A 13,399-nucleotide genomic window follows, 5' to 3' on the forward strand; every position below is an offset into this window, starting at 1 on the left:
GTGCTGAAGATGCTCTCGGGGTTCCATTGTCAGCTCCCGACCTCCCCACTGACCCGTAGTCCCTGTTGGCTCAGGACCAGCCTCCTCAATGGACAATATGGATAGTCTAATAAGTACTGGGTTTGGGGCCAAGTACCTGGTCCCCATCATTTTAATTTCCTACTGGCTGTCGAATAACCACTTCAAACGCGACATGTCCCAGCAAGAACTCACGGTCTCTCCCTCCCTCCAGACCTTCCCCTACTCAGTGGGCGGCACCAGTCAGGAAGCTTCCTAGGTTCCTCCCTCTGCTCACTCCTCACACCCAAGTCATCACCAAGTCCTGACGATTTCATCTCCTCAAACGTTCTCAAGTCCGTCTCTCTTTCCCTGTCTCCTGCCACAAACTCCTTCCCACCCCTCATCAACCAGCAGCAGCCTCTCAGCCAGTGTCCCCCTCAAGTCTGCCCTCCCAGGCAGGTTCCCAGGCAGAACCTCCTACATACACTCGGCACCACAGCTGTGCCTCCTTGCAGACAGGATGAAATGGACAGGACGGAACTGTGGCTCCTACACACTTGCCAGCCCTCACCCACGCCTCTTCCCAGCCAGCTCTGCAGTTTACACTGCGAAGATGGAAGACGTCCCCGCCCGCCACTCACGCCCCTCCTCCATCACCCGGCATTGCTCGTGCCAGCCACCTCCCTCCCCACTCACTCCTCAAGACCGTGCTCTGGTATCACCTCCTCAGGAACTGCCCCTGACTGCTCGACCCCAACCTACCCACCTGCCCTGGCCTGGGGCACTCACGTGCCATCCCGCCCTGGAGGGACGTGGTACCCCATCTGCCCACCAGGCTGAGCACCCTCAGGATGGAGAGACTGTTGTGTTCATCCCTGGCCCCGGCACCGGGTCTGCCCCTCAGTAGATGCTCTGGAAATATTTGCTGAACTGAGAGCACACTTGATGAATATTTACACTGTACTAACTGCCCACGGTTCTGCCTGGGGCCAGAAACCCCTGCTTGGAGAAAAGTGAGTTTTCACCAAGACAGGATGGTAAGTTTATGCCTGTAAACTCCTGTTTACTGGAGTAAGCAAGTCATCAAGTTCAAAAGTACCCGTTCCCCACCTGATCCCAGCATTGGGCTCGGTCCAGAGGAGGGCAGGCCACCCAGGGCTCTGTTCCAGCCAGACTGGGCTGACGGCTGCCCAGGCTGGCTCAGAGGAAGGGGGCCCTCAGGGTGGGAAATGCCCCTGGGTGCAGGGAGTCTGGAGGCCCGGGGTTGGGGGACCCCACTGTCCAACGCTAATGACCACGGCCCACGACTGGTTAGTCCCCAGGTGGCTGCCGCAGGGATATTGGTATTCACACAATGGGCATGAACTTGAACACCCTGTGGTGGAGCAGGGGGCTTCTCCTCCAAGGGTAGCAGGTGAGCAGCTCCTCAGCCCGGGGTCTGCAGACCTGGCCTGATCTGCTTCCACCACCAGGTCCCTTCTTGTCCCTTCTTGGGCCTCCTCTCTGCCACTCAGTCCTGCCAGTCTGAGAGCTCTTTCCTTTGTGGGTTCGGGGTTGAGGGGGGGAGTAGTGGGGTGGGCAGGGAGAAAGCTGGGTGGGAGTGTGAAGGCCAGGGCTTGCCTCTCAGCTTTGCCTTCACTGCACGTGTGGGAGACCCTGGACTTCCCTTGGTTTCCTTATCTGCCAAGTCAGGACAATAGCCCCGCCATGCCTTAGGGAGGCAAATGAATGAACATGGACAGAGGGCTTTGAAAAGGACAATTCCTTGTTTATAAGATAAGGCTATTACCGCAGGGGTGTCTGAGGAGAGGGCAGAGGGGACGGTTCTGGTGTGGTCCCTCCCCCAGCAGAGCTGGGCAGCAGGGACGTGTCCCCGTCACACCAGAGTGGGTGGATGGGGCCTGTCAGGAATGCCACTCCAGGCCAGGGGTCAGAGGCCCCGTGGGACTTGCTGCTGTCAGAGTGGCCCCATCCCCAATCCCTTGGGCCCAGGAGCTTCTCACATGGGAGTCACATGGCCTGGCTCTGTCGTGAGGGCTTGGCTGCCAGAGGTACCTACTGACTCTCACCTGGTAGCAGCCAGAAGCCTGTCTCCTCTGCTCCAGGGACAACCTGTGGGTGCTGCCTCCCCCCAAATAACCACACATAGAGTGGCGCATAAGTCATCCTCCTGGACACAAAGTGAACACCCCTACGAAAGCAGCACCCAGACTGAGAAACAGATCGTAACCAGCACTGTGGGGCTGCTGCAAACAGAAACAAACCAAAAACAGAAACAAAAGCAAAAATCAGCTCAGGAGCATGGCAGACGTGTCCCCACACATTTAAAACAGCAGCCCTTTACACTACCGCAGCGTCCTCCCATCCCAGGTTAGACGCCTGCTCACCCAGCGGGGTCCACGGCGTGTCCTCAGCAGTGACATGGGCCTGACTCTTGTCTGAGGAGCCCACCCGTGTCCAGAGCCAGATCAGTGAGGACTCCTGCCTTCTTCTCTTCCCAGATGGGGTCCCGGGGCCTTGCCTGGCCCTCCCCCTCCACTCCTCAGCCTCCCCCTCCACTCCCTAGCCTCCCCCCTGCAGGGAGAGCTATTTCAAAAGGCAGGGTGGACCCTCATGCTAGATGGGCTCAGAGTCAAGTGGTGGGTGGGCCCTGGCCTGGGTCCATTGTCCTCCCAGCTCTTCCCAGTGCCCTCCCAGGTCCTCCCAGGTTCTCCTTGTGCCCTCCCAGCACCCACCCAGCGCCCCCCTATTGCCTGCCATGAGGGTAACTCTTTCCTTCCTAGGCTGGCCCATGGCCTTGGCCCTTGAAGAGAACAGGGCCAGGAGACACCACAGTATGGGTGAGGGTCCTGGGCACAGCACCAGGCTTGGGCACCCTCCCTGGGTGGGCTTCCACCATCCACTGGGTAAAGACCCTCAACAGCACTGATGTGCTCAGAATAGTGCCCGACCCACCTGTTTAGCCTTCCTATGCCTGCCTGCCTTTACTACGCTGGCCACAGCTGGGGAGCCTCCGGCCACACTTCTCCACCAGTCCCCTTCGCTTTCCCTACATTGAGGTACCTGCCCCCCCCCAATTTAACCTCTGAAGGCCTCTGTATCCTCTTCCACCAGTGATGTGCCCAGCTGGCTGGCTCCAGCTGATTGCTACATTTCCAGGAATTTGCAAGCTGATTGTTAAACACAGCCATCATTAAAATTTAAATTATACAAACTTACAATTATATAAGTTATATTAAGAACGAAGGTAATACATAGAACTCATCACTTTCTAATGTTTTCTACTACATTTTACTATTATCTATGCTTTTTAGGTTCTTCGCATCTATTGCATCCATGAGGTGGGAAAACCATATACTTGTGTGATCCTGCCACATCTTTTCCCAACTCTACTGCAAGTGTGTATACAGCACTTCCTCCCCCCCACCCCCACCTCCATCCCTGCTGCAGTTCTGACATACGGGGCTCAGGTCGGGAGACCAGGTGTACACATATGAGACCTTCAGACCATGTAGCTAGGCAACTTGTTCTTCCTCTGAGGGTTTTGGGCAAGGCAGTCCTTGATTTCTAGTCCCCAACTTCCAGATATCTCCTGAACTCTAGGGAGGGAGAGGACGCTGCAAACTCTACCCAGATTGAATCTCTCCTGCCCAGGGTCTTGGGTACAGTTAAAAAGATTTAAAGAAGGCAGAGGGCTGCCATAGTGTGCCCCCTACCAGCCCCTCAGCACAGCCCAGCATTTCTGCGCAGGTGTCCCACATACTGCCTTCTGGCAGACAGAGAGCTCCACAGAGGTCGCCCTTGGGACCAAAGGGTCCTGGGCCCTTGACCGCAGTGTCCTCCCCTCAGGGTTCCATACTTCCCTGTCAGAGATCCCACTGCCCCTGGACATTGCCCCAGGGTCCCTCCTCCCCTTCAGACTCAGTCTACTCTATCTTCTGTGTGTGTGTGTGTGTGTGTGTGTGTGTGGCGATGGCGGGGGGCAGTCGGGGTCTGTGGCGATGGCGGGGGGCGGTCGGGGTCTGGCCCTCAGTGCCCAAGTGCCGAGTGCCAACCGCTGAGATCTCCTCTGGAGGTAAAAGCCCAGGTCCCTGCCTTGCTCAGGCAAGCCCCTGCCGCTCCTGGGGCTCAGGACGCAAGGCCCAGCCCAGGGTTCCCGCTCTGTCCACACCTTCCTCCCGGCCCAGCTGGGCTCCTCTCCCGCGCCCACACACGATCTCTGCGGAGCGCCATCCCTCTGTGCCCTCAGGGCCCCACGGAAATCGGCCTCTGGCCACACACAGCCCTGGCCCGGGGGAGCGCGCCGGCGGGGGGGGGGGCGCTGACCCGGGGGTGACGGGGTGGGGGGTGTGTGACTCCATCCGGTCTCAGGATGGGAGTTGGGGCAGAAGCCGTGATGCCCCTCGCGCGGGTAATTCCTCCCGAGTCGCTTGCTGACCTGGGGCGCTCCGGTCGCAGACACGCGTGGGACCCTCGTGGCCGGCCCCCTCCCGCGGCCTGGGGCCGGGCGGTGAGCTGCGGCAGGTCTCAGGGCTCAGTGGTGGGCGAGCGCTGCCGCTGGGGCCGGAAACCCAGCACAGCCCAGGACCGAGGCGCGCCAAGCCCAGGACAGCCGCTTGCGGGTCGCGGGGTCCCTCTGGCGCCGCTGAAAGACTCTGGCCGCGAGTAGCCCGGGGGGCAGCGGGTGGGAGGAGGCTGCGGAGAGGGAGGAGATCGTGGCTTATCAAAAAGGTCTCAATAGAGCTGGCTTCATCTCCCACCCGCGGGGCGGAAGTCAGCTCCGCACCCAGGAGCTGCCTGTGGGTCCCTCCGGGCAGGGACCCGCGCACTTGCCAACGGCGGGGCCATCGCAGAGCCCAGAGGAAGCGGAATGAAGGGCTTGGGGCGTGGGGCGGGGGTGTCCGCCGGGCGGCCCCGACTGCGACTGTAGCTATGGCTCGACCTGTCGCATCGAGCCGGACCCCGGAGTCTTGGTACCTCAGTGCCCTCCTCTGTACAGTGGGAGCTGGGAGGGGCGGCTTCCGAAGCGCGTTTGGCTCTGACCGCCAGGGACTGGCCAGGGTCTCAGGCCCTAGTCGGGAGCCCCGAACCGGGCACTGAAAACTGGACGGAAATCTGGGAGCCGAGCCCCGCGGCGCCGCTGCCCAGAAAAATGGCTCGAGTGTGTGGGCGGGTGAGTGGGGTGACTATGAGTAACCTACCATCGTTTGGAGCTTCGCAGGTGCGACGCCCCCCTCCCAAAGTCCCGGACCCCTCCCCAGCGGCAGAGAAGTGGGCACAGCTGGGGTGAATGGGGTCCAGAAAGCCCAACACACACGCGAACACACACAGCCATGGACACACGAACGCACCGCAACTCGCACACGGACACACACGTGCCCTCACATCTCCGCGATGGGAAGGCGCTCGGAGAGCGCGAAACGGTCCGCCTGCAGGGCCCCCTCGAAAGCGTGGCACCTCCCCCGGGGCTGGAGGGACCGTCCAGCTCCGGCAGCGCCGTCTGCCCGGAATCGGGCACCCTCGGCTGGCAGGAAAGGCTTAATCCGCAAGGGACGCCTCCGAAAGTGCCCGCCTGCCCCGCCGGCACGAGGTGGGGGCTGTCAATCCCAGGAGACGTTGCCAGTCCCCAAAGCTCGGAGCTGGGGGGTGGGGGAGGGCACAGGAGAGCCAAGAACGAGGGCGTGGGAAGCCCCCAGACCTGGGGTGTATAGCGTCTTTTTAACCCCATACGGACATCTAAGAAACTTGGAGCGGTCCCGCGACCCCCTCTCGGGACTTAGCGGCGTAGCGAGGCTCTGCTCCCGGCGCTCCCCACCCGGCACGCAGGTGTGGACGACTTGAGTCCTTGGGGACCGGGTCCGGGCCCCGCGGGTGTTCAGTGCAGCCGAGCGGGTTGAGCCGAATTCTGTCTCCCGGGTCCTCCGTGGCCTCCCACACGCCCCGAGCCCCGTCGGATATTTGGGGACACCATGCCGGTGGCCCATCCAGGAGTCCGAGGCCGCGGCCCGGCCCACCCTCCTCTCCCCACCCCACTCCTTCCGTTCTCGGCTGGGATCAGGGACGGGCCGGTAGAGGGTGGTGCGAAGGCCGCGGCGGCGCCGGGGGTTGGGGGAAGTTTCCCCCACTACGCACCCCTACGACCCCAGCCGAGCAGCGGGCCCGGGCCGCAGACAATTAAAGCGGGATTCCTCCCCCGCTGACGTCGGCAGTGCGAGGCCCCTCCCGCGGTGGCATAAAAGGCGCGGGCTCCGCAGCGCAGGCGGCAGTGGGGGCCGGACAGCGCGGCGGTGCGGACTGCGCGGCGGAACAGTGAGCAGCGCGGCGCCCAGAGCGCTGGCCGCCCGCGGAGCTCCAGCCGAGCCGAGCCTGGCCCGGAGCGCCGGGTCCCAGCGCCCGCAGCCATGCTGGCCGGCCGCGCCGCGCGCACCTGTGCGCTGCTCGCCCTCTGCCTCCTGGGCAGCGGGGCCCAGGATTTTGGGCCAACGCGCTTCATCTGCACCTCGGTGCCGGTGGACACCGACATGTGCGCCGCGTCCGTGGCCGCCGGCGGCGCCGAGGAGCTCCGGAGCAACGTGCTGCAGCTCCGCGAGACCGTGCTGCAGCAGAAGGAGACCATCCTGAGCCAGAAGGAGACCATCCGCGAGCTGACCACCAAGCTGGGCCGCTGCGAGAGCCAGAGCACGCTGGACGCGAGCGCCGGCGAGGCGCGGACGGGTGGCGGCCGCAAGCAGCCCGGCTCGGGCAAGAACACCATGGGCGACCTGTCTCGGACGCCGGCCGCCGAGACGCTCAGCCAACTCGGGCAAACTTTGCAGTCGCTCAAAACCCGCCTGGAGAACCTCGAGGTCCGCGCGCGCCGCTGTTTCCCCTCTGGCTCGCGCGCCCCTCTGCCCTCCCCCACTTCCATTCCCGACCCGGCCCGACATCCCCAACCCAGGCCTTGGCCGGGTGCCGATGCCTGGCTGGGCCCTCCCCAAGCGTGCGGGGCCCCGCGGACGGCCACTCGCCCGAGCTCCCCACCAGGCTGCCCCCGCAGTCGCCCTGAGGGGACCGCGCCACCGGCCTCCCGGCACGGCCCCTGCTCCACGCGTAACGATATGGTTTCCCCCCCTCCCACCCTTGCACCCTCGCAGCAGTACAGCCGGCTCAATTCCTCCAGCCAGACCAACAGCCTCAAGGATCTGCTGCAGAGCAAGATCGATGACCTGGAGAGGCAGGTGCTGTCTCGGGTGAACACTCTGGAGGAGGGCAAGGGGGGCCCCAGAAATGACACCGAGGAAAGAGTCAAGATCGAGAGTGCCCTGACTTCCCTGCACCAGCGGATCAGCGAGCTCGAGAAAGGTAATGGTCATGGGGAGCTGGGGGGTCATGCATCCTGTCTCAGCTCCCTGGACCAGTGGGACCCTGCCTCTGGTCCTGGCTTCCTGCATAGCTCAGGTTGGGAGTGTAGAAGCCCTCAGCTCCTCCACCCCTCTAGCCCCATCCCTGCCCCAGGTTCTCCAGTTGGTGTTCCTGGCAGGACTGGGGTGCCCTGGGCTTGGGACATCTCAGGAAGCAGAGTGAGGAAGGGATTGCCTGGGGTTCCCTCCCCCCTCCCCCGCCACACTCACACACTCACACACTCACAGGATTTTTCCAAGTCTGATTTGTTTAATCTTCAGCAACTTTGCACTATAGCTTTGGCTGGCTCGAGTCCTCCCTGGCTAGGAAAACCTGGCTCTAGCCGGTCCCCATCCACAGCAGAGAGCAGGGCATGGGCTGGGGCTGGGCCCTCGTGGTCCATGGCACATTTGGGCCCTGAGCAGGTTTCCTCCCAGCTCCTTGGTGCCCCTGGCATCCTCTGGGGATTTCCGGGTCCTCCCCTCCACCCTGAGCACACCCCCAAGGTTTTCTCTTCTGAGTGACCCAAGCCCAGGCATCTTGCATGCAGCCCCGCGGTTCCCGAGTCACCAACTCCAGCCAGCCCCAATCTCACCCGAGGCCCACGGATGAGCTCGGGAGGCTCAGCCTTGAAGTCGCAGAAATCAAACAAGGTTGTAAAAGTGTGTGTGGGGGGTGAGACTCGGGGCTCGAAACAGGGCCACGTGACCCTTCTCGGACTGCAAAGTGTGCTGGATGGATTTAAACAGTGCCATCTTAAGGCACGTTATGTAACTGAAAAACAGATTGGGGAAGGGAAGGGGGGGGAGAAAGGGGAGATTGGGGAAATGAAGAACACCCCCTGGAGAGACCAGGGACCAGATGTGCTCCAAGGGCAGGGGGCTGCCAGCCTGAAATGGAAGGGGAACACTGAGGGCCAGCCCTGCTCTGTTTCCTGACACCTGGCTTAGAGGAAGGGCGTGGGGTTGCTGGCCCAGCAGGATGCCTTCTAGAAATAATTCTTGGCCTGGAGGGCCGGTTTAGTGCTGGGCTCCCTGGCAGCACCCAGCGTACACCCTGGAGCTGGTGGGTGTGTGTTCCTGGCTCTGGGCCTGGTGCCCATGCCCACTGCTGGATTGGAATGTTTTGCCTGGAATCAGTCACACCATGCCCAGGGCCACAGCCACAGTGTGTGTGTAGGTTGTGAGAGGGCAGAAAAGCATTCCCTGGAGACGTTGCCAGCAGGCGGGGAGCTGGTAGCCGTGTATAAAGGGAGGGTATGGGACCAGGAGCCTGATTTTTCAGGAAACGCACAGGAAGCTCGCCCTGAGAATGACTGGCATCATCCTCAGAGAAGTCACCTTAGGGGAACCTGGCTTTAGGGCCACCTCCCGGCTCCCTGCTGTCCTGCCCTCTCTACAGGGGCCCAGACAGAGTTGCTAGAAGAGCCTCGGGGGGTACAACTCTCCCTCCTGTGGGATGGATGGGATTCTGGAAACAACCTGAGTCCTCGGGGCAAATCGGCTGGGTCAGATGAGTGACCAGGGGCTGCAGTGTGTCCTGGCCTCACGGGAAGTGTGACGGGCACTGGGGGGCCTGCACCATCAGCAGTCAGCATCCTGGAATCAGGTTGGGCTCCTGGAGGGGCTGCTCTGACGGGAGCTAATAGCCTCTTTACTGGCCGGGAGGAGACCTCCTTGCTCTGTGGTGACACCTTCGAGCGTTGCTTTACAGGGTGTGCACTGACCCACTCCCTACCCATGCCCACTGCCCAGCCCAGGTGCAGATGCTCAGAGCCCAGAGTGTGCGGGCGGCTCCCCACACCCCCATCCCAGCCTCTCCACAGGGGTCACCGTGTGGGAGCCACCTTATGGGAGCCAGACCGGGAGCAGAGACCTTGGGTCAGCTCTTTCGTCCTGGCCCAGTGCCCTGGGGCAAAGCACTTGACCTCTCCGAGCCTCCTTTTCAGCATCTACAGAACAGAGAGGAGTCTGCTTTGTCTGCATCACCAAGCCTGGTTGGGGGCAGGGGCACTGGCAAGCCTGCTTTAGTCAGGGACAGGCGCTTCGTCAAGGTGCAGGTATCTGGACTGTGTCCCGTCCTCCCCAGGTCAGAAGGACAACCGCCCTGGAGACAAGTTCCAGCTCACATTCCCCCTGCGGACCAACTACATGTATGCCAAGGTGAAGAAGAGCCTGCCGGAGATGTACGCCTTCACGGTGTGCATGTGGCTCAAGTCCAGCGCAGCGCCAGGGGTGGGCACGCCCTTCTCCTATGCTGTGCCCGGCCAGGCCAATGAGCTGGTCCTCATTGAGTGGGGCAACAACCCCATGGAGATCCTCATCAACGACAAGGTAGAGTCCCCACCCCCCTGGACTTGCAGAGCAGCAGGGCGAGGCCCCCAGGGCCCCAGTCTGTGCCAGCTGCTGGGACAGGTCTCGGTAGCATGAGATATACAGCCTCAGATGCTACTGTGGCCCCAAGAGGAGAGCCTGCCAGGCAGGGCTGAGGGAGGTGCAAGGTGAGGCCTGGGAGAAGTGGGCAGGGGTGCCCTTGCCGTGCTCCATGAACAGGCCTCCCAGACAGAGGCCTCCTGGCTGGTGGTGGAGGAGGATAATCCCGGGGGACAATCCATCTGACAGACTCCTCCTCCCCCAGCTGGCCTTGGAGCTGACTTTGCTCCCCCATATTTGGGAGACCATAGATGCTGGGGGGGGGGTAAAGATGCTCCTAGAGAGTCCAAATCAATCCTGCTTAGCCCCCTACCCCTGGGAGGAGGCCGGATCTGGGCGAGTCCTTGGGAGAGGGCAAACTTTCCCTCCAGGGAGCCCGTCTCCATCTTGGCCCTCGTTAGCTGTGGGAATAGCGGCCAACTCCCGAACTCCCTCATCTCCATGGCAGCTTTGGTAGTGAACGTCTAAAACCTAGGCTGGGAATTAGATTCCAAGCCCTTGCTCTTGATGCCTTGCCTAGAAAGGGCTGTGCCTTTCTGGGGCCCCATTTCCCCCAAGTTAAAAGGGTGTGAGGGTTCTTTCATTGGCTGAGGCAGGCTCCCTGCCTGAAATGTTAAGAGCGTGAGTGAAATTCCAGGTGAGAGGCTGGTCTGAGCATTAAAAGGCATGGAGCCATCTCCCCTGGCATCTTTCAGAGTCTCTGCAAAAAGGCTGGGCGGGTTGTAGACCCAGAGATCTGGCAGTTAGAGATGGAGTGTTGGAAGAGAGGAGAGGCTCAGAAAGCAGCAGTGAACTCAGCCCGCAGGGGTGGCCCTCCTCCATCAGAGGGCCTGTTTCATAGACTAGCCAAGAGGGAGGAGATTGCATGCATATGCAGATCGATCTTAGGAGCCCCCTTGACAAATCTTCCCATTTCCTTTGTGATTTTGTGCTCCATCAATGGATGGGCCTGACAGTCCAGAGGGGCAGGTGCTGCAAGAACTCAGTAACAGCTCTTGATATTTATTGTAAATGCCTATGAATATCGGTTGAACTACTAACTAGTGATGATAATTGATTCTGATTGTACCCCTGTTCCCATAATGTCCTGTATGTTGTTCTCCTTCCCAGGTGGCTAAGCTGCCCTTTGTAATCAATGATGGCAAGTGGCACCACATCTGCATCACCTGGACCACCCGGGACGGGGTCTGGGAAGCCTACCAGGATGGCACCCAGGGAGGCAACGGCGAGAACTTGGCGCCCTATCACCCTATCAAGCCACAGGGTGTGCTGGTGCTGGGCCAGGAGCAGGTACAGGCCATGGGGGCAGGGAAAGGGGGGGCAGCTGCAGGGGGAGGAGCCCCAGAACCAGAGACTAGGCAGGAGAAAGGATGAGGGTGTTGGGAGAGAGGGCAGAGAGGCAGCAGGGAGCAAAGTGGGAGGGAGCTGGAGACGCAAGTGGTTTCCGCTAGAAGCAGCTGAGGGAAGCAAGTGATGCAGCAGTTTGGGCAAAGTCCCTGCTCTGAGTGGGCACTTTCAGGAAAGGCGAGCAGGAGTGGGCGCTGGTCTCAAGGCTCTCCACAACTTTCTCAACAACTGCAGCAATGCTCTTTGGCACCGGAAGACCAAATGTGCATTTAGTGATGCATAATTTATTTCCTGGAAGTGGTTTGTCTCCCATTGGGCACCCAGGAGGGAAAGGCAGGCAGGAGAGCCCCAGGGCTTCCATTCTCATTGGGCCGCTATTGCTGTTAAAGAACGACATCTGAGTTTCTTGACTAGAGGCAGGGAGTGTAGGGGAGGCCCTCCAGGCACTGCTCCCACAGTTGTCCATGGACCTGGCTGACACCCTCCCTCACTGGGCAGCTCTCAGGTGCCCCCAGGAGAAGCTCTGCATCCAGGGCAGAGGAGGCCAGCATCACTCCTTTTCCTGAGCTTCCCACAGGGGAGGGACTGATGGATAGCTGAAGACCAGACACAGGGAGACAAATGGACCAGAGGTAGATGTGAGAGCCTTTCCCCCTAGGGATGCCCTCCTGATAGGCCCACACTGCTATGACCCCCTCCACCCTCATCCTCTGCTTTTCTCTGAAGGACACTCTGGGTGGCGGGTTTGATGCCACCCAAGCGTTCGTGGGCGAGCTGGCCCATTTCAACATCTGGGACCGCAAGCTGACCCCGGGGGAGGTGTACAACCTGGCCACCTGCAGCACCAAGGCCCTTTCCGGCAATGTCATTGCCTGGTCTGAGTCCCACATCGAGATCTACGGCGGAGCCACCAAGTGGACGTTCGAAGCCTGTCGCCAGATCAACTGAGGCCCAGGGCCGGGCTGAGCCTCCTGGTCCCCAGGTCCCCAGCCCCTTCCCGCTTCCCCCCTGCTTGTGCGGTGATGATCCGTCGTCTCTTCTTCTCTCCCTTTCCCCCAGGAATGACTCAAGGCCATCGCCCTCGTACATGCGCACACGCACACAGCCTGGTTTCGTCCTCGTGCACGTGAAGCAGGCCCGGCTCCCATCCGTCCCCGAGGTGTCCCCACTTCTCTCTAGGAGCCCGCACTGTTTCTCAGGCATGCCCTGTTCACCAGTAAAGCCGGCAGCTGCAACATTTTGAAAAATGCACACGTAGGTGAGAGGACCTGTGTGTGAGTGTATGTGTTTGTGTGTGTGTGTGTGTTTGTGTGTCTACAAGGGTCTGTCTCTCTGGGGAGGCCTTCTCTTTTTAAATGAGGTATTTCATTTCTTCTTTCTCTGTGGCTTTGGGAAATCTCATGACTGGTCTAATATCTGCATTGCCAACTTTGGTGTCCGCCCGTGTGCCTTGGGGCTGGTGCATCTTCTTCTGCAATGCGTTCGTCTTTGTTTGTAAACGTTTTTCAGAGCGACATATCTCTATATTGATAAAATAAATATCTTGTAGCAGTTTGTTAAAGGCCGGGGGCCTCTCCATGGAGAATTTGTATCTTGTCATAGAAGGAATTCTCTCTGAAGGGTTGAAGGCAGACAGTGTCCTGTCATGGCACCACGTGCTGGGCAGGGGCAGAGGAGGAGGGACCAGCCTCAGGATCCGGGCAGTCCCTCCCCCAACCCCCAGTGCCTGGCCAGCATCCTGCTGTTGGCATCTGAGGGCAGCCCTGGGCCTGGGAGGCCAGCCTGCATACCCAGCTCGGCCAGCTCTGGCCCAGGATACCGTCTGTGGCCCTCAGCCTTCCCACGTCCTCAGACTCCCCTTCAGCTGCCAGCTAGCGCCCCCAAGAGAGGAACATCCCATCCACAGCCCAGGAAGCCAGGACCCCTGGTCTCCTCCCCTTGACCTCTGGCAGTGGGAGACCAGAGGCTTCGGTGGGTCAGCTTGAGAGCAGACCTTTTAGACCAGGAAACCCACACTCTGATTACGACCCAGCCACACAGGGCCACTGGAACTTGAACCCAGCCAGTCGACAGGCCAGGTCCGTGGTAACTCTGACAGCCATATTCTTCACCCGGGCCGAGGCGAGCCCTCCAAGGGGGCAGGTCCTCCGGAGACCTCTTCTGGGGAGCCACGCATGGCTAGGCCGGGGCCTGAAATCCACTCCCCCATCTTACAGAGCGCAAATCCTATGTAGCCCCCA

The 13,399-nt window shown here is 60.7% G+C and overlaps 2 protein-coding genes across 3 annotated transcripts in view; one reads left to right on the plus strand and one right to left on the minus strand.

Moving 5' to 3' along the window:
- The window catches only part of ENDOV (endonuclease V), an 87,538-nt gene that overhangs the window by 18,699 nt on the left and 55,440 nt on the right, over positions 1-13,399 (minus strand). The window lies entirely within an intron of this gene.
- On the plus strand, positions 6,402-12,321 carry NPTX1 (neuronal pentraxin 1). Its single transcript, XM_060134472.1, has 5 exons — positions 6,402-6,845; positions 7,134-7,341; positions 9,469-9,713; positions 10,923-11,102; positions 11,886-12,321. The coding sequence occupies exons 1-5, from the start codon at positions 6,402-6,404 to the stop codon at positions 12,105-12,107; spliced, it is 1,299 nt and encodes a 432-aa protein (XP_059990455.1). The 3' UTR covers positions 12,108-12,321.

Source organism: Lagenorhynchus albirostris, chromosome 20, assembly GCF_949774975.1.
Source record: "Lagenorhynchus albirostris chromosome 20, mLagAlb1.1, whole genome shotgun sequence".
NCBI lineage: Eukaryota > Metazoa > Chordata > Mammalia > Artiodactyla > Delphinidae > Lagenorhynchus > Lagenorhynchus albirostris.